At 39.5% G+C, this 17,287-nt stretch overlaps 3 protein-coding genes across 4 annotated transcripts; all 3 read right to left on the bottom strand.

Moving 5' to 3' along the window:
* Positions 1–39: 39 nt before the first annotated feature.
* hdhd2 (haloacid dehalogenase-like hydrolase domain containing 2) lies at positions 40–3,507 on the bottom strand. Of its 2 annotated transcripts, none has more exons than XM_026340544.1 (9): positions 3,453–3,507; positions 2,529–2,638; positions 2,280–2,382; positions 2,030–2,135; positions 1,778–1,862; positions 1,145–1,310; positions 833–883; positions 606–669; positions 40–439 (listed from the first exon to the last, which is right to left on the bottom strand). In XM_026340544.1, the coding sequence occupies exons 2-9, from the start codon at positions 2,627–2,629 to the stop codon at positions 336–338; spliced, it is 780 nt and encodes a 259-aa protein (XP_026196329.1). In that variant the 5' UTR covers positions 2,630–2,638; positions 3,453–3,507; the 3' UTR covers positions 40–335. The 2 variants fall into 2 exon arrangements, with proteins under 2 accessions (XP_026196329.1, XP_026196326.1); XM_026340541.1 differs by having other exon boundaries at positions 3,431–3,501.
* Positions 3,508–5,322: 1,815 nt separating this feature from the next.
* ier3ip1 (immediate early response 3 interacting protein 1) lies at positions 5,323–6,895 on the bottom strand. The gene is made up of 3 exons (XM_026339950.1): positions 6,763–6,895; positions 6,268–6,369; positions 5,323–6,064 (listed from the first exon to the last, which is right to left on the bottom strand). Exons 1-3 carry the CDS (start codon positions 6,851–6,853, stop codon positions 6,009–6,011), a joined length of 249 nt encoding a protein of 82 aa, XP_026195735.1. The 5' UTR covers positions 6,854–6,895; the 3' UTR covers positions 5,323–6,008.
* A 2,305-nt stretch (positions 6,896–9,200) lies between these two features.
* On the bottom strand, positions 9,201–16,405 carry skor2 (SKI family transcriptional corepressor 2). Its single transcript, XM_026340200.1, has 7 exons — positions 14,423–16,405; positions 13,788–13,851; positions 13,067–13,144; positions 10,766–10,831; positions 10,512–10,610; positions 10,205–10,272; positions 9,201–9,257 (listed from the first exon to the last, which is right to left on the bottom strand). The coding sequence occupies exons 1-7, from the start codon at positions 16,403–16,405 to the stop codon at positions 9,201–9,203; spliced, it is 2,415 nt and encodes an 804-aa protein (XP_026195985.1).
* Between the last annotated feature and the right edge of the window lie 882 nt (positions 16,406–17,287).

The raw sequence follows: 17,287 nt of genomic DNA, 5'->3' as shown, positions 1-17,287 counted from the left end.
CTATTTGTTCATTACATATTGCAAACTCGCTACTACAAGTTGGAACAGTACATGTTTTAATAGTCTGTCAACACAGAGCCTTTCAAAAAACATTGTTTGCACCAGTACATGGTGTTTCCCTATTATTTGACTTCTGGATGAACATTTGACAGTTAATCTTCTTACAGCAGTTACACTTTAATATGATCCCACACTACATCTGTCTGTAAAACACTTTCATAAATTATTTTCCTTCTGCTTGTAAACAACACTAGTTTACAACCGTGATAACGGTCTGGATTGGAGTGTTTTCTTGTGACTCAATAATACAATGGCGCTGTAGGGCTGCTTGTTTCTTATAGCAGGTTCTTCAGGATGTGTTCCACAGCTTCTGGGAAACTGGTACATGTTAAGTGAGGTGGAGGGTTGATTTTTTTCTCATCTCCTTCTCTGTATTTACCTGAGACAAGGTAGGGAAAAAACATCAGTAATCATGTAGCTAATAACATCAGCTCCATTGAAAAGTACAATGATACACAATCAGTTATAATGGAAATATGGCATGAGCATCAAGATGGTGGAATGGGGTAGTTGACTTTTATTTATTTATATTTATTTTTTCTTACCAGTTCTGACTAGAATACCCAACATTCCTGCGTTCTGAGCACCACCCACATCATCTCTTGCATCCTACAGAGAAAGAGCAAAAAGGGAAAACAGTGACAAACATTTAATACAATGCTTCTACACTCACACACAACTGAGGAAGGTTTATTTTATTTCATACCAAGTCTCTTTCCTAAATTTAGACAATACATTTGTGTTAATAATTCACAATTGATATTATACTTACATCTCCAATCATGACAGCTTCACTGGGGCTACATCCTAAATCAGACAGAGCCTGTTTGTAGAAAATAAAACAAGTGTGTAAGTCACTTCTCAGTTAAATCCACACAACACCTACAAAAACAGTGAAAGAAATTCTATTTGCAACAATAGACAATGCAAAAAGAGCATAGATGTGTTGTCATGCAGCAGATTTTAGCCAATTAAAAATGTACAAAATACAATACTCAATACAATTTGAGTATGTTTGTAATAATTACAATTTTTAATTTTCTTACTATAATTAAAAGAGTGGAAATGCATAAAAATTTCTAACCTGTGTGAAAAAAGTATTTTCGGGCTTTCCCACCACTGTAGCTTTACAGTCTGTGGCGTACTCCAATCCTGTCACAAAGGGCCCAGGTCCGAGGGCCAAACCATCCTTGCGTTTATAGTACCGAGCCTTATGGATGGCTATCAGAGGAGCTCCATCCAGAATCATTCTGCAGATAAAAATATACATGATTTACAGGGTGTAGAGCGTGTATTAAAAATGATGCTGTTCCAGCCTCCTCATTTTCCCTTCCTGGTTGGGGTTGTTGACTGCAGGCAGGCAGGGTTGTTAATCTAATGTGGTGGCACCTGTGTAGGCATCTGTTGAGATTATATAAGCTTTCTCCCCTAGGATCACCAGGTTTGGTTTGTTGTCTGTTTTTTTTCCTGAATACAACGTGGAGACACACATCATACCCTTTGAATATTACTGAAAGGAGGTAAGGTCTGTAAAGAATTCTGCAGCATCTCCTGGTCAAAAAGCAAGATAGTAATATTCATACCCGATTTAAACTTATAAAACCACAATTTTGCTTCTCTGTCATGTACAAAACTGCATCTCCTCTGCCTATATCTCCACTCAGAAACAAACATTTATTAACAGTTCAACAGTTCTGTGATGTCTTAAATCTACTACCTGAAAGCCTTATTGAGTGTTTGGTAGTTGAAGTGATCAGGAGCGAGTCCAATGACGACAGCGTTTGGCTCCGACGTATCGATACCTGCAGATGAGGACACAGTGATCAACATTCATCTTAATACGGTCATTCATTTATCAGTTACAGCTTTAACAACAGCTATCTGTCAGCTGAAAAACTTGATATGCTGACTAGACAGGAAACTAATTAAGAACGCTCTCACACACACACACACACTAACAACACAGTACCAGTGAAGTCCTCCAGTGCGCTGTCCTCCACCAGAAGCAGTGGTCTATGTTGTTTCTGCTCCAGAAAACTCCTTGCTGCACTCAGAGAAGTGAAGATCTCTTTTTCCTGCACAGTGACATATATTCAGGACAAGCAGCACTCCAGAGGTGCTAAAGAACTGCACCGGCTTCCTCTTAATTCATAGTCAGTTTCTTTAAAGCTACAGCAAAGCTAACTGCGCTAATTAAAACACAGTTTAGGATATTTTACCTGGAGGTCGAAGTTGAGACGTTGCAGTCGTTCCAGTAAGATCCTCTTACTCTCCTTTGTCGTGTTGGTCACAAACTTCACAGCTACAGATGCCTGGCGTAACCTGACGCCACCAAAGTACAAACGCAGAATAAAAAACAGTTGCATATGAATCTATAACCACACAGTTAATGGTACCATAATACTTTTGATTGCTTATGATTTTCATTTGCACAACAACCTCCCAACACTTGGCAAACTGTTTTGTACCTGTTAAGGGCCTCCTGTGCACCTGGCACCGCTGTGTCCTCTATATGTAAAGTTCCACTCAGGTCGATGAGCACAGCCTTCAAAGCACGCCTGCCCGCCATGCTGGAGACCTGGACATAAGTATTAGGAAAAACATCATGCATGCACACAAAACATTAGTGTATATCATTTGTTCGTCTTCCTAAAAAAAATTGGTTCATCGTTAACATGTAGCTGATATTTAACCTTGCAGCAGAAATGATTTGGTTTTGGGTTGCTGTTAGAAAAGAGCTGCCTGGATTGCAGTCTCTGATTATGATTTTCCAAACAGCTAAATCTGACCAAGGTCCGCTGTAAATGGAGCTTTGCTCAGTTTTAAAAAGCTTATTCTTTCATAATAAATTTATTATTTTAGAGATTACACGATAATAATCATAATTCACATCGGTAGTGGCAGAGTTTGTCAGATTACTGTGTTGTTCAAAACTAGATCAGGATTATTGACCTGTTTGTCCTCAGCCTTAATGGCGTCCTGCCTAGAATACAGATTTTAGGATTGTATTTTATCAGTATTTGATTTCAGATTGTATCATCCACTATTATTTAGACATGCTTGCATTTCTGTCATGTAGTTATCAATGCGAGAGTACAATTAATGCTCTTAACACTCATGTAAAATAGCTTAAACACACACCCACCCACCCCCTGTTGGTGATGTTTCCATTATCTGTATTGAGCTCAAGTAATAACAGGAAACTAAACAGTGCCAAACTGGGAATAAGCTTGCGTGTGTCTGTTTGAGGGCAAATGTGGCTTATTCTTCATATACGACTTCGTTCCTGATGCAAAATGTATCCGTGATAACTGTTTAAATCGCACATTAATAGCAAAGGTTTTGGTATTTAGAAACATGCTCAGCTAACCTTTAGGAGCAGCAGCCCTCACCTGCTTCCTGTTGACGATTCTTCTTCGTCGATTTGAAGTGAACTTGTTTTGTTTACTTCCGCACGCCATGCTGCCCCCTGCAGCTCAAACTGAAAAACTACCTCTGACTCATACTCACTTAGGCCCTATTATAGTATCCATGTATTTTATTTTATTTTTAATTTTTTATGTACAACATTTTTACAGCATTATCTCATTTTTACTATCGTTCCTGATCAATCTTTTATTATGTTTCTTATGTTATTGTGTTGTTATTTTTTCCCCCAATTTATAGTCTATGTTGTAATCAGATAAGAGGGTTATCCTTAAACACTTAATCACTCATTAGAATAATAAAATAAAAACATATGTGCCACATCTCACTAACAACCAACAGATGTACCGCATTAATGGGTCTTTCAGGGCATCCAGATAGAATTAATATGGTGGAAGGTATTTTCAAAATGATAAAAACCTTCTCTCTGCACGATGCCAGACAGCACTGATCAAATCCTCTTTTCACTTCCAGTGAATAACATTGTTCCCAATGTTGTTTTCAGTTTAGGTCGCAACCGTGAAAAACATGATGTTTTAAAACTAAGCTGTACATTTTGTTGTCTGGACAAAATATCTAAATCAGTAACATATTTTAAATCCCTTCTTTTTGTTTGTGATATTCTTTCTTTTACTGATATCTTTATTTTGTGTTTTCTTTCTATATTGGTGCTTTCATTGTCCTGTGCTACTGTTGGGGACACTGCTTTGATTTCATGATGACAGTATAAAAGCGCTGAATACATTTTCCATTCTGTGGTTTCATTTTATCAAGGCCTTGTCTTTGTCTTTGTCATTTTTCTATGATTTATATAAACAACAATACAATGTTCTGACATAAAAAGTAATGTACTGTTGCTATTTTAACATTTATTTGAAAATGTTCTAATGATCAGATGGGCTGAAACTCAGTATAAAATAAATAAATAGTTGTGCCAACTTCTTTTTTGCAATTAAACACACAGTATGGGGCAAAAACTAAAATGCCACTCATCAAAAGCAATTAAAATGAAAACGAAATGAAAAGCTAGTTAAGTCTCTCAAGCTAACCTGTCAAATGATACCTATGATTTATTATTGAGAGACAAGCGACCCAAACACCACACATCCTGACCTGTGAAGTGCAGATCCATATTCATGTTCAGTCGCCTGTGATCGCTTACAGATTCTACTGAAAACCCCACAGCTAAACTCTGACTAATCACAGATCAAAGTGACTTTACTGCGCAAATCACCCTGATAAACATATGCTTCTAATTCCAGCAGATCCCCTTTCCCCACTCACTCTCCCAACTTGGATCAAAACTAGCGTTAATAAACATGTTTGTGGAGCTGAGCGGGCGGGGGGAATGATGATAATTCACAACATATGGAGATTATACATGAGATAAACATACAGTAGCACTGACGGATAGTGTATAGTATGCCAATATTTATACAGAGCACTGGTAGAATGATACTGCCGTGTCACACTTACTTTTTCAGGTTTTACTCATGTGGAAGTAAATATACTCTAATGAGGTTCAGTGAAGTCAGAGACACTTCATCATTACTTGCAATGTTCTAATAGTGTGTAATGTTGAAACTTTGTGATTTGATTGGGAAAAAGCTTATGATGAAAATATTTCATATATACTGAAGTGATTAAAAGTGATAGAAATTTTATGTGCCTACAATTATCTGAAACCAAACTTATCTTATCTTTCTCGTTGTTTCTTGTTTGTCAAAGTAAGTTTAGAGTCTAATTTAAATGGAAGCAGCAGAAACTCTTCTCTATAAGTTTTTTTTTTATTCCTCTATTATCTTGATCATGATTTGGAGAATAAAAGAAATTTTATTAAATTGAATTGAAAGTCGTTTATTTATGTTAACATGCCGATGCAATGAAGAGTCAACAGTACAATAGTACTTTGTTCTGAGATGTGTTGGGCAATACTGCTTTAATTTACATTTAACAAAATCTTTCAGATGAAATAAAAATCTAAACATGTCGACATATTATGAGGCAATTGACAGTTGCCACGTTTGCGCTGCTTTGGAGAACTGAATGTCGTCCATCAAAAATACAACATATAAATAAAAAATATAATACATTGTGAAGGGAAGTGAAACTAGATCTATACTCCAGTCCTACTGTTGAAAATATTTAACTATATCTATAAATCAAAGCTAACAAGTTTGTTCACTCAGCTGAAACTTGTGACACATATCATCATGAAATCACTGAGACTGATTCCTTTCAATGTCTGACGAAACATGTAAAACATGATGTTTTTGTCCTTTTGGTGTCACACTGACAGGGAGGTTAGTGTCCAATGCAAGTTAAGTCTTGTAATTTTGTTTCAGTCCAGGAGATGACTTTGGTGTTTGTTTTAAAGTCCTTTGCCTCCCGTTTTTTTCCACACTGTTGACGACTGGCAGAAGAATCTACGTGACACACAATTTAGTGTGCGTCTGTGACAGTGGTGTGTTGCAGTTCCTCGGCAAGCACCTAGTCCTCTGGCTGCACACTGGCCCTCAGCGTTAACCAAATAGCAACAGCAGCACAATACAGGCTGAGTTCACTATTATTAAAGGAACTGTGAACAAAGGGAAAGAAAAAACAAAAACAAAAAGTAAAACAAATGGTTTTGGCATCAGCAGTGACATTTCCATATCAGTATTTATTAGCACAAGAATCAGAGTCATTAACAGGACAACCAGTCTTAATAAAATGATTTTCACAAAACATTTCCTGTGGTCTCAGGTGATCGTATCAATATATTTTATTTAGCCTTCTAACCTCTCATGACTGTCCGGACTGAGCGGATGAGATTGAGGACCTGGGCTTTGACTCCTGGATCATCCCCAAAGCCTCCAACTCCCTGGTCAACACCCCACCCGACTGATGACAGCAAGAAAGAAGTCCAGAAGAAGGAGGTGGAAATAAAAAGCGATGATGAGGACAAACACAAACATGAGAAGGCAGATAGAAGGTAGCAGACTTAGTTCCTTTTTTAACTCCTTGTCATCCAACTGCCCCTTATTGCCCATAGTAATAAGGATGGGGAAAATCATCTTATTCCTTATTCCTTATTCTGAATACATGTCTCTCTGATAAACAACTTGGTTTTTTTCTTAATAAAAAGGTAAGCATGAGTTATTTTCTGTTTAGGTTAGCAGGCAGACAGCAGTGTAAACGTTGCACACCTAGCTTGCTTATCGTTAGCATGCTATTCACCGTTATTTCAATAACGTCTACGATATATGTAAAATAAAATATGGTACAAATAATTACCCTTGCTGAGGAATCGCTCTTCATGCAACACAGCGATTGCATTAGTGCAGAGAATAGCGGTCTGGATGAGGGAGTAGAGAGTAAACGCCATGCTGGCAACTTCTTCTTCTTCTTCTTCTTCTTCTTCTGCTTTTTTCTTCTTCTACGTCCACCACGGACCCCGCCCACAGAAGGAGCTGCCGTAAATAGGAAGCCGATGTCGCAAGCGCAAAACGTGATCTCAGGTGAGGTATGTGTGTATATTTTCCAGATTCTCATCCAAAGTTTGATTTTTGTTCAAAACAGAGGAAACGAAACTAAGTCTGTAAATAGAAAAATTAGATAATAAGAGGACACGATACGGCTAATCTTAATGATTTATCAATATTTCCACGTGTTATGTTGTTCACTGACCTGCGCTGACGTCTCTTCATTTCATCTTTCCTATTACTATGTCAATATTTATGTTATGTTTTTTTTTTATGTATTTATGTGTTACATATTGTGTTTACATTCTCATTCAAGGAGAGCAAAAATAAATAAATAAATAAAATAAAACACTGAACTTAAAATGTGAGCAAAGTGAGCTGTGTTTTTAAACCTCTGTTATTACGTCTAATTGCATTAAAAATCAGAGAACAAGACTATAGACGTTTGCTTTCAGGTGTAACTAATCATCAAGTAAGTATTTCATTTCCATAAACGTTACCAAACATCTGCCTTAAATGAAACCAAATTCTGGTTATTGTATAGACTTTTAATTTACACATAAATAGTAGAGAAACTACAAGAACATATTTAAATACATCTGCATTGACAGTTTATAATGATAACATCTTCTCAGTAAATGACAACTTTATCCATTCACTCATTTCATTCTCTAAACAAAGTGGGTGAGCTCTCATTTTTACTCTTTCATATTTGGACTGCACCATCATGATCATCGTGTCTCTTTCTTTGATTTTTTTTTTTCTCCTTTTAACACTGTAATAAATAATATTTTCACAATCAATTTTATTACTCAAATAAATAAACAACAATTAGAAAAACACGTAGATATACTGACTGTGAGACTCGGCGTCCTCACTTATGACTCGTTATACAATTGCGTTAAACCATTTACAGGGAAATATACAACACTTTTTTCTCCTGGTGGCCCAGATGCAAACAAAGACATATAATTAGCCTTTAAATGTCCACATTTTAAAGACATTCTGCTCCAATGAAATCTGTAAGCTGATGGTTAGAAAATGTGGGTAAAGGATTAAAAATACCTTTAGCGTGCCTCGAAGCACGTTCAGTTGTTAACAGTAGAAGACGGGGGAAAAGACTAGCAGCATATTCAGAAATCACTCTCTAATACTACAAGAACAAACTGTTCTGCCAGTGTATGCTGTGCGTAAAGTGTGATCCCATTTTTGTGATACATTTCTGTATGAATCTAACCACACTGTTAGATTTAAAAACCTAAACACACATACTCTTCATGCTCTGATTCCTTTTGCCCTTTATTTTGTTCTTCATCTGGCATCTTCAAGTTAACAGATGAAGCTTGTTTTTCAAGTCTCCACCAGCATCTGATCTCCTCAGTGATGACTGACTATGATGGGAATCGGTGGTAATGATGCTTTGTGTTCGCAGGGAACTTTGATTTAGTTAACAAACATAACTGGACCCTTTGGGATAAATTATAGTTCTGTAGATTCCTCCTTTTTTTTTTTTTTTTTGGCGAGACGATAAAAACAATAACAACAGCTTGTGTAAAGATCACCGTCATCCACAATCTGGTGTATGTACAATTGGGCCCACTGCGGTCGCAGCCACAGAGCATAATACACACAGTCTTTTCGTATCTATGACTCTTTCCTCTTGTGCTTCATCTTTTAGGAGCTTTGGAAAGTTCAGAGTTTTTGGACAGAGCTCATTTCCTGGTGGTCTTCAGCAGCCCTACAAAAGTGTGAAAGTTCACAAAGGGCAGGGAAGGCCGTGGTTGCTTTGGTCCTGGATTGGTAAAGCTGAGTGTCTGACTGTCAACACAGCTATTAGGAAAGAGCAGAGTTTGTGTCTTTCCTTTCAATCAGTTTGGGAAACAAACTTTACCAAAGAAACAGGGATGAGTCTTTTACCAGTACGCTGCCTCATGCAGCACAACCCTGTCAGAGTTTCAGTGCAGGGCTATTAACAGAGGTTGTACTGACCGGGCAGCCAAATAATCACTGTCCCAGAAAAAACGGAAGAAAAGCAAACGCATATACGGTTTAGTTCCAAACTCCATCTGTCTGTGTCTCTATTTTGTTTAATTCTTCACAGAAATCCTGGTAGCTTCCTCGTGCTATGCAGGACTTTGTCGACTTGACCTGTGGAGACAATAAAAAACAATAAAAAATAAATGTCAAGCGAGTGAAACAGCAAAAAGTAAATCCTGCAGAATTACTGAATTTCTTAAAGTTACCTTTCAGTTACTTGTTGAGATGTGAACTAATCTTCTCTTTTCTAATGATGTTTGCGTAGGGAATCTGAAAGAAACAATAGTTGGAGACACATTTTAGATCATTACCGAACAGACAACACACACAAACATTCATGTTTTCATACATTTGATTTATAATGCATAAAATCCTTTAAAGCAAATCACTTATTTTTTGCTTTTACTATTTTAGACATGCCCCCTCAATAATGATGGGTCACAGTCAGACATGATCAGAACATTGGAGTTCATTTGAATGTCTGTGTAAGATGAATGTGCCATTACTTCAGACAGATCCATCTGCTCAATCTAGGCACATTCGTCAAGTTCGAATGTTGCATGCGTGCACTTCCTTGTGTGTGTGCATGCGCGGGCTTGCTAAACGAGCTGGATTGCAGTCGTCTGCCTTTTGTGCTTACTCGAATGCAGCAAGCTCTGCGCGCGCTGTTTGTGATCATGTGCACACAGGCGTGTACGGTTGTTGCATATGTCAGAAAGCAAAGACAAACACGGTCTGTCAGCCTGTCTGCCAGCTGCTCCGGTGATTGATGTGGACGGAAACGCTCAGGCGGCTGCGGAGGAACTTAACTCACCCATGAAAGACAAACTAGATGATTGGCTCTGTCTTTTGATGGACAAACAGTTGAGTCCACTTGAGATGGTTTAATTTCTGTCTTAGCTTTGAGACATGGCTTTGGATTTCAAAATGATGTTATAGTGTTGATAGAGTTTTATTAATGTCACGTTTCTGCCTCAGTTTATTGTTTTCTTCATTTCCCTGTCCTCACTCTGTGTCTATATCTTATTGAAAAGTGATGTATAATTAGCCTTAATTATATTCCTCCTCAAATTCACTACTAGACAGTTTTAAAAGCAATCAGTGATTTTAAGATCCATGTATCTATGAAACGATACTTTATTTGTCATGTAAAATCGTAGCATTGATGTTTATTTTGCATCAGTGTTCAGCATTGACTGTATGAGTAGTAATCTTACCATCTGTAACTGCTGGACCATCTCCTCTCTGTAGGCGAGCTCTCGTTTCATCTGGTCTTGAAAATTATCTGAAATGAGTGTAATAATCTATGATTAGCCTGAGCAGCATTATGATTTGAGCAACTGATGAAGTTAAATAGTGTATAATAAAGGATAAAGGGAACTTAGAAAAACAGGGTTGAGTAAAATGAAGGGAGGGGGAAACAGAGGAGAAACGGGGAAAGAACTTGAGAAAGACAGAGAAGGAGTCGATGCCCTTCGGTGCATGACAAAGTAAAGCAAGGTGAGAAAAAAAAAAAAGACTTACGGAAGACAGGAAATGGTGAGGTGCCCTTCAGAGCATGAAACTCTTGCTCCAATCTCCTCCTAAAGTCGATCTGTTCCAGCAGAACCTTCTGGAGCTCCTCTGCAGGAAGATAAAGAGGAATTTGTTAGAAAAGAAAACTGCAATAATCTACTTAGGATGGTGAATGCTGTGAATTGATAAAGCTGTATGCACCTGAGAGGAGCGAGAATGTGTATCTACCACCAGTGTTATTAAAAAAAAAAAAAAAACATTACCTTTCTCCATGTTCTCAACATCCTTCTTTAGCGGCACAGGAGAGGCAGCGCCTTGGCTTTGATCACCTGAAAACATGCAGAGACTTAATTTCAGATTTTTTGTCCCATATTTGTCACAGCTTGATATCACACCAAATTTAAAAATTACATTTTATTTAGCTGGAGTAGCTGTAACTTTGTAAAAATATCATTAAGAGTCATATGAATGCATATATTGTAATGGATTTGATTCCCCATCTGTTTTCTCTGTATGCATGCTCCCTGTATTTTTCCATTAACAATGTAAACCCCGCTCAGTGCCCTTATGCTCTTTTGTGCATTCAGTCTGAAGCATAGCACTGTAGTTTACTCTTTGACCTCTGGGTGTCAGTATAAGTTTGTGCTAACAATTTCTGGCTGCTACAGGAGCAGAGATTTTCATTCCCTCACATATTCTGTGTCTTGTGATATATCAGATTATACAGCTTTCTGTAACAAAATGAAAAAAAAAAAACAATTTGCACTTGGAAATTAGAGGAAATCTTTAACAGTTGCATGACAATGTTATTGTCTTTTATTGTCTAATACTAGAAGATATGAAATGTCCATGAGAGCAGAACACCAACAAAAACTGAATTACTGTATCATAAGAACACAATAATTCCTGGTATAAGTCGTTTATCTACGCATGTGTTTAAAGCTAAGTTACTCCTGGAAGCTTAATCTACTTGTTGCTTGAAAACTTCCTTTCATCATCTTCCATCTTCCTGTTTTTTTTTTTTTTTTTTTTACAAACTCTCCATCACATGCATCACATTTAAGTGTCTATATTATTTTGCGTGCATGTTTGTGCTAACATCTGAATTGTGACAATGAGGCATTGAACGCCTTAAATGAAGCGATCCAGCACCCTCGATATGTATATTCTCCTCTAGACATTTCCTATCCTGGCTCCTTAAGCCTCCCCGTGCTTCCCGCTCTCTTTCATTTAGAGCAGAGAGAGCACTCCTCTCTCTCCTCCTCTTCTCTCTCCTTTCCTCTCCTCTCTCTGTCTCATTTGACAAGCAAATTTGCAGACAGTGCCCGAGGATAACAACCTCGTTTGACAGTCAATTAACCGTGAATAGTCAAAGCCAAGGCGGTTTGCATTACATAAATGGAAAATTAGATTATTTTTTCTCCCTAGAAACAGAGGGAGAGTTTAAAGACAGTGGAGGGGGGTTGGTGGGACTCGGAGGAATCAGGCCTTCTAATCACGTAGAGCTTCCCACCGCCCAGGGAGACGTTTGGCAATCAGGGGAAAGGTGGTCTCATTTAATTTGTTTCGTGTAATTTTTCGAAATACATTATACATTATGTGCAGGGATCATTACGGTGTGTGTGTGTGTGTGTGTGTGTGTGTGTAGGGGTTGAGGGAGGTGCGGTGGGGGGGGGGCTAGATATAAATGTTGGCACAGATGTCATAAAGCACTTTTAATGTCTTCCTGACAGATATAAAAAGGCAATAAGCTGTGATCTTTTTCAAACGGGAAAGGGTTTTTTGCGCTGAGGAAAGGAAAAAAAGGCAATTATGTCGACGGCGATATGGGTCTGGGATGGAGATTGCCAGCGTGGCTGCTTATCTCTGAGCTGATGTTTTCTTGTTGAACTATAACGGCCCCCCCAAGAGTAACAGCTTTGACGACAATGCTGCTAAAGAGAGCAGCCGTGGCAGCGCGGCGGGCAGAAGCTGCTTTTCACTGCTGTTTCATCTCTCTGTGTATTTATATGAATCCCTTAACTCACTGTCTGAGAGGAGGAGGAGGAGACTGAAGCGGATGTGGCTGCAGACTGAGGAGCTTTTCCCTCACTGCCTTCAAATATTCTGGGTGTGGTAATTTAACGTATGTAAAGTCAAATATTTTCGAATGAATTCAAATTGTTTTTGTGTGAAATAATTGCAAAGTATTCAAGCAGTTGCACAGTGTGTGCTGAATTACAACAAAGCCCAACTGCAGCTAGGTCACCATATAAAATAAATGTGTGTTGTGTGAATATCTTACTAACATCCATTTACAATCAAAAATCCCTTGAATACTAGCATCTGCATGTTTTTTTTTATTGCATTTCCTAATGTAAATGTTTAAATGTAAGGATTTAACCTCATGCAGAGTTAAATCAAATGCTGAAATTAAATTAACCAGGTCATCCTAATAATTAGACTTACGTAACCTGTTATTTTACATTTTTCTTTACCTCCCCATTTAAATTGTTATTTTCCATCTGACTGCAGCTGCACCGCAGCCACTTATGAAAAAGAAGAACATAAGTGAGCATTTGTACCTGAGCTCTCCCTCCAGTAGTCCGGCGCTGACGTCTCACTCTCCGGTGCAAAGAAACTATTCTGCTCTTTGTTTTCGTCTGAGAGAAAATGAGAAAGACAGGAGGAAAAGATTCAGTAAGGCCCATTGGTTGAGCTGGTTATCCAGACACACGGAGATAACCGAGTGTGCTCATGTGGTGTGTCTCCTGTGTGCGCATGTGGGTTCAGTGTGTCTGTGAGCAGGCCACCGCAAAGAAACAGGCAGGAGAACATTTTGTTCAGCGAAAGGGTCAGAGTGGGAGATGAGAGGAGCAAATGAAACGTCACAAGAATATGAGCCTTGTAGGGACAAAGAGACACTATAAAACCACTCACTCAGACAATAAATGAAACAAAGTTGCTATAATGCAACTGGCTCGGCTGTCTGATGGAAGAGGTAGTGTGTAACAGTTTACTGAAATAGGCTGCGTAATGCTATTTGATGAAACAGTGTAAAAACCTGCTCAAACAGGTGATGAAACCAAGACATTGTAAAACAACTCCAGGTTGAAAGATGCAATGGCAAACAACCCATGCAAACAACAGAGCAAGCAAAGTGATTTTTTTTTTTAATATACATTATAAAAAAGAAAAGAAAGAAAACTATGTTAAAAAAGAAAACACAAACTAACCTATAATTATATTTGCTTTTAGTTTGAAAACACTACTTTGCCGTCTGAGAAAATGAAAATGATTGCTCACCAGAAATGCTGGAGTTGTCTTTGGTTGCATATGCAGGCAGTCCTTCGTCTCTGTTTTTGTGAGCCTGAAAAAATCACATCACAGTCAGTTTGCATCAGTTGTTCATTGTTTAGTTCAATTACAAGTCAATTTTCAGTCAGTCTTTAAAGTTATTGTTTTAATATCAGCATAGATTGACACACTGCTTTTCATCACCCGCTCCTGGCATTTATTTGTAATGATATAATCTGGAGTCTATGGCTGATCTCCTATTCCATCCCTCATCTATGAAATCACTAAATTTGCAGTATACTGCTGAATCGAAAATTAAACTTGTTGTAGATTAAAATGCTCATCATAACTCCATCCATCCCTCCCATCTCCTCCTCCCTCTCAGAGGCCTGGTTAATGTGGGAGTCGACAGGTTAAAGATTAGAGTTGCCCTAACAGGCTGGGATGACAAAGGCAGAACAAACACACCGTGGCCATTAAACAATCCACGCCTGGGCATATTAGCCGGGATCAGAGTGGGGTGACTGTTTCAATTTCTACAGGGAGAAACCAGCCTATCAATCTGCTTATGCAGATCACATCACTGCCTGACTGCAGCACCATTTAAATAATAATTAGCTAAAGTGACCTGAGGGGATATTTACGTTTTTGTAAGCCGGTTCTTCTCGGCGGGATGGGGTGGAGCTGGAGAGAGGCAAACTTGCAGGAGGGGAGGCAGGCATGCTGGGGGACTCCTGCCGGATGAGGTCCGAGGAGGAGGGAGGGGAGGTGCTGGGATATGCAGCTACACTTCCTCTCTCCTTGCATCTCTCATCTCCGGCACTGTCACTCAGAGCAGAGAGGTACAGGTTAGGTTGAGTCTGTTGTGGCCTGCCTGTGAAACTCCCCTCCTCCTCTTCATCCTCCTGCTTGGATGATTCCACATCCACCTCCCCCTCCTCTTCACTTTCCCCTGCCTCGGCTTCTCCATCCCCTCCGCTTTCACTTCCGTAACTGCAGCTGCTGGTTGGTGAGAGCCGTTGGTGGCGGTCTGACCTGGAAACCACGACCCCAAAGTCGTCATCTGTTGCCCCGGTAACTCCTCCGTTGTGGTGGAGTTTGGCGATGCTCTCTGCATCTTTGACAACAGGACGGAAAGCAGAGCCATAGCTTGGCTTTCTGGTTTGTAGGGTTGGCGCGTCCAGGAGTTTGAGCCAGCCTTCTGACGCTACAGGCCGAAGGTCGGGCATTACCGTTGAGCCCTCTGGGTCAAATAGCCCAGACCTCGATGTGGTGGTCCCGCTGTTTGGTGCTGTTGTGCTGACACCGTTGCCATTGCCGGCTACAGCTCCAGGCTCACTGGGGTCTGAAAGATCCAGAAAGGCCTGCCTCAGAGAGGGGTTGTCTGCCAGGGAGGAGAGGGTGCTGGGCTGAGGCTGGAGATAGGTGGGGACAGGGATTCCTCCTGCTGCTCTTGGTGGCCAAAACATGCAGAAAGGAGGATAAAAAGTGTCTTTGCGGCCAGGCCATAAAAGACCCGACAACCCTGCTCCCTTCTGACCACCTGAAACATCACTGTCCTCTTTTTTCTGCTGACAGAGTCCAAATGCTGGGAAGGGGTAAGGCGAAGGGAATAGTGACGTGGGAGGAAACTTCTGCAGCATGCCAAAGCCTTTGCTCGGGACAGGGATGACAGGGTAGCTACGTGGCGTTTTACGGGGAGACAGACCGCCTCCATCTAGATCATCTTCGTCTTCAAAGCGGGCTCTTTTCTGAGCGCCCAGGTCTGGTCCCATCATGTGAGGCACCACTGAACCTGGGAGAGTTTTCATAGACCCCATGGAGGAACAGTGGGCTGAAGAAGGCAGTGCCCTCTTACGGCTGCCTCCGTTGAACATGGCTTTAACATCTTCCCAAGCATAAATTAACTCGTCAGCTGGGCGTTTGTCGCTGAGTTTAAGGTGTCGTCGCCAGGAGTTGAAGTTGGCAGCATCAGGTTGAGTGTACTTGGCGTCTGGTGTGCGGTGGGAATGGAAAATAAACTTATTTGGGGAGAAGTACATGTTGCAGAAGGAGCACTTGATGCATTTGGCCCTGGAGCTGTTGTAGCGTGCAGGGATGAAGTTACCACGGCAACCCCAGGCGCATTCATGTGTCACATCGAAGGCAAAGTTGTCGGGCAGTTTTGGTGGTGAGTTCTCTCCCAGGAAGGACTTGCACAGGCGCTCGGCCTCTCGCTTGGTGATCATGCCACACCGACGTGATGAGATGGGCATGGCACCAGCCCGACGGAGGATCTCCAACTGAACTGGAGTGCACTGGACACATGTGATACCCAGTGCCACACGACGATTGTGAATCTCATTGTAACTGTAGTTCTTGAGGAGCGTGTTGGAAATCTGCGCGAGGCAAAGTCTCTCTTTGTTATCAATGACCAGTGATACGATAGGAACCCCGTACAGGATTACCTGACCAACCTGGTTAGGCTTTAGGGGTGAGGAGGAAGAAGAGGGAGAAGGGGAGGACATGGAAGACGGTGAGGAGTGGAGGTGGGTGGGTCTGGGTGGAGTCAGGGGCTCCTGCTGGTAGGGGCCTGTTGAGCTTGTCATTATGATGTCACTAGGGCTTGAAATATGGGCTTTGTCCATAGTGGGAGGAAAACTAGAAGAAAGAAAGAAAAGAAAGTGGGAACATTAACACGTGTTGCTGCTACAGTTGAAAAACTTAAAATCTAACTAACTTAAAATCGTATAAAAGTTTCCACTAATGCCCTTTCCCTCTTAATTACATGTAATTTAAATAAACTGATCTTAATAATTCTAGTAAATGTGTATGAAATACTTTGATCACTGGAAAAAACATGTTTGAAATAATTAAACTAAAAAGTAAATAATTAAAAGTATTTAATGTATTGTAATGCATTAAAATGAAATTAAATCGGAATTAAAATTTACAAACTTCACAATGGGTTTTTGCTTTTCATTTATAATTATGATCACATGATATATATATATATATATAAAGATTAGTGTTTTACTCTTAGATTTGACTCTAAGACAAATTTATTAAAATCAATGACAATTTGAAAGATTTTTTAAAAGTGTTACAGCTGCAGCGCTGTTAGTTTTCATTTTTCCTACATTTTCTAAATTGTAGGCTCTGTTTAGAATTTATCTCCTCAGGCAATTTAAATTAGTATTAAATGTGTTTGCCTGTGTGTGTGTTTTCTGAATATGTTTGTCAGTGATCAAAGTATGAATGAGGCTTAAATAATTGTAATTATGAAAGTACAATATTAAATGTACTGAAGTATCCTCCAGACTCAAGTACAAATAAATGCGTAGAGTTTTAGTTTTGACATACATCATCTCTTATTTAACAAAAAGAAATGTGTAACTTCATGAAATGAATTCTGTCAACTGGGTTAAAACAAATGAAACAGAAAATACAATATTTTTTTTTGTACTAAATCAAACTTAAAGTTTGAAGTCAACTTCATTTTCCTATGACAAACTTTTAAGACACATTCA

The sequence above is a fragment of the Anabas testudineus genome, chromosome 22, assembly GCF_900324465.2.
Source record: "Anabas testudineus chromosome 22, fAnaTes1.2, whole genome shotgun sequence".
Taxonomy (NCBI): domain Eukaryota; kingdom Metazoa; phylum Chordata; class Actinopteri; order Anabantiformes; family Anabantidae; genus Anabas; species Anabas testudineus.
This window is presented reverse-complemented; position numbering and strand designations above follow the sequence as displayed.

What these genes read in the sequence shown, in the direction of transcription:
- hdhd2 (XM_026340544.1), bottom strand. Translation starts at nt 2,629, where the DNA reads ATGGCGGGCAGGCGTGCTTTGAAGGCTGTGCTCATCGACCTGAGTGGA. An exon ending in GTCTCAACTTCGACCTCCAG is followed by an intron (nt 2,136 to 2,279) that starts GTAAAATATCCT and finishes GTCACTGTGCAG; the next exon opens with GAAAAAGAGATCTTCACTTC. An exon ending in AAGCTGTCATGATTGGAGAT is followed by an intron (nt 670 to 832) that starts GTAAGTATAATA and finishes CTTTCTCTGTAG; the next exon opens with GATGCAAGAGATGATGTGGG.
- ier3ip1 (XM_026339950.1), bottom strand. Translation starts at nt 6,853, where the DNA reads ATGGCGTTTACTCTCTACTCCCTCATCCAGACCGCTATTCTCTGCACT. An exon ending in AGAGCGATTCCTCAGCAAGG is followed by an intron (nt 6,370 to 6,762) that starts GTAATTATTTGT and finishes TGCTGTCATCAG; the next exon opens with TCGGGTGGGGTGTTGACCAG. An exon ending in AGTCCGGACAGTCATGAGAG is followed by an intron (nt 6,065 to 6,267) that starts GTTAGAAGGCTA and finishes CTTTGTTCACAG; the next exon opens with TTCCTTTAATAATAGTGAAC.
- skor2 (XM_026340200.1), bottom strand. Translation starts at nt 16,405, where the DNA reads ATGGACAAAGCCCATATTTCAAGCCCTAGTGACATCATAATGACAAGC. An exon ending in CTACTGGAGGGAGAGCTCAG is followed by an intron (nt 10,832 to 13,066) that starts GTACAAATGCTC and finishes GCATGTTTTCAG; the next exon opens with GTGATCAAAGCCAAGGCGCT. An exon ending in TGTTGAGAACATGGAGAAAG is followed by an intron (nt 10,611 to 10,765) that starts GTAATGTTTTTT and finishes ATCTTCCTGCAG; the next exon opens with AGGAGCTCCAGAAGGTTCTG.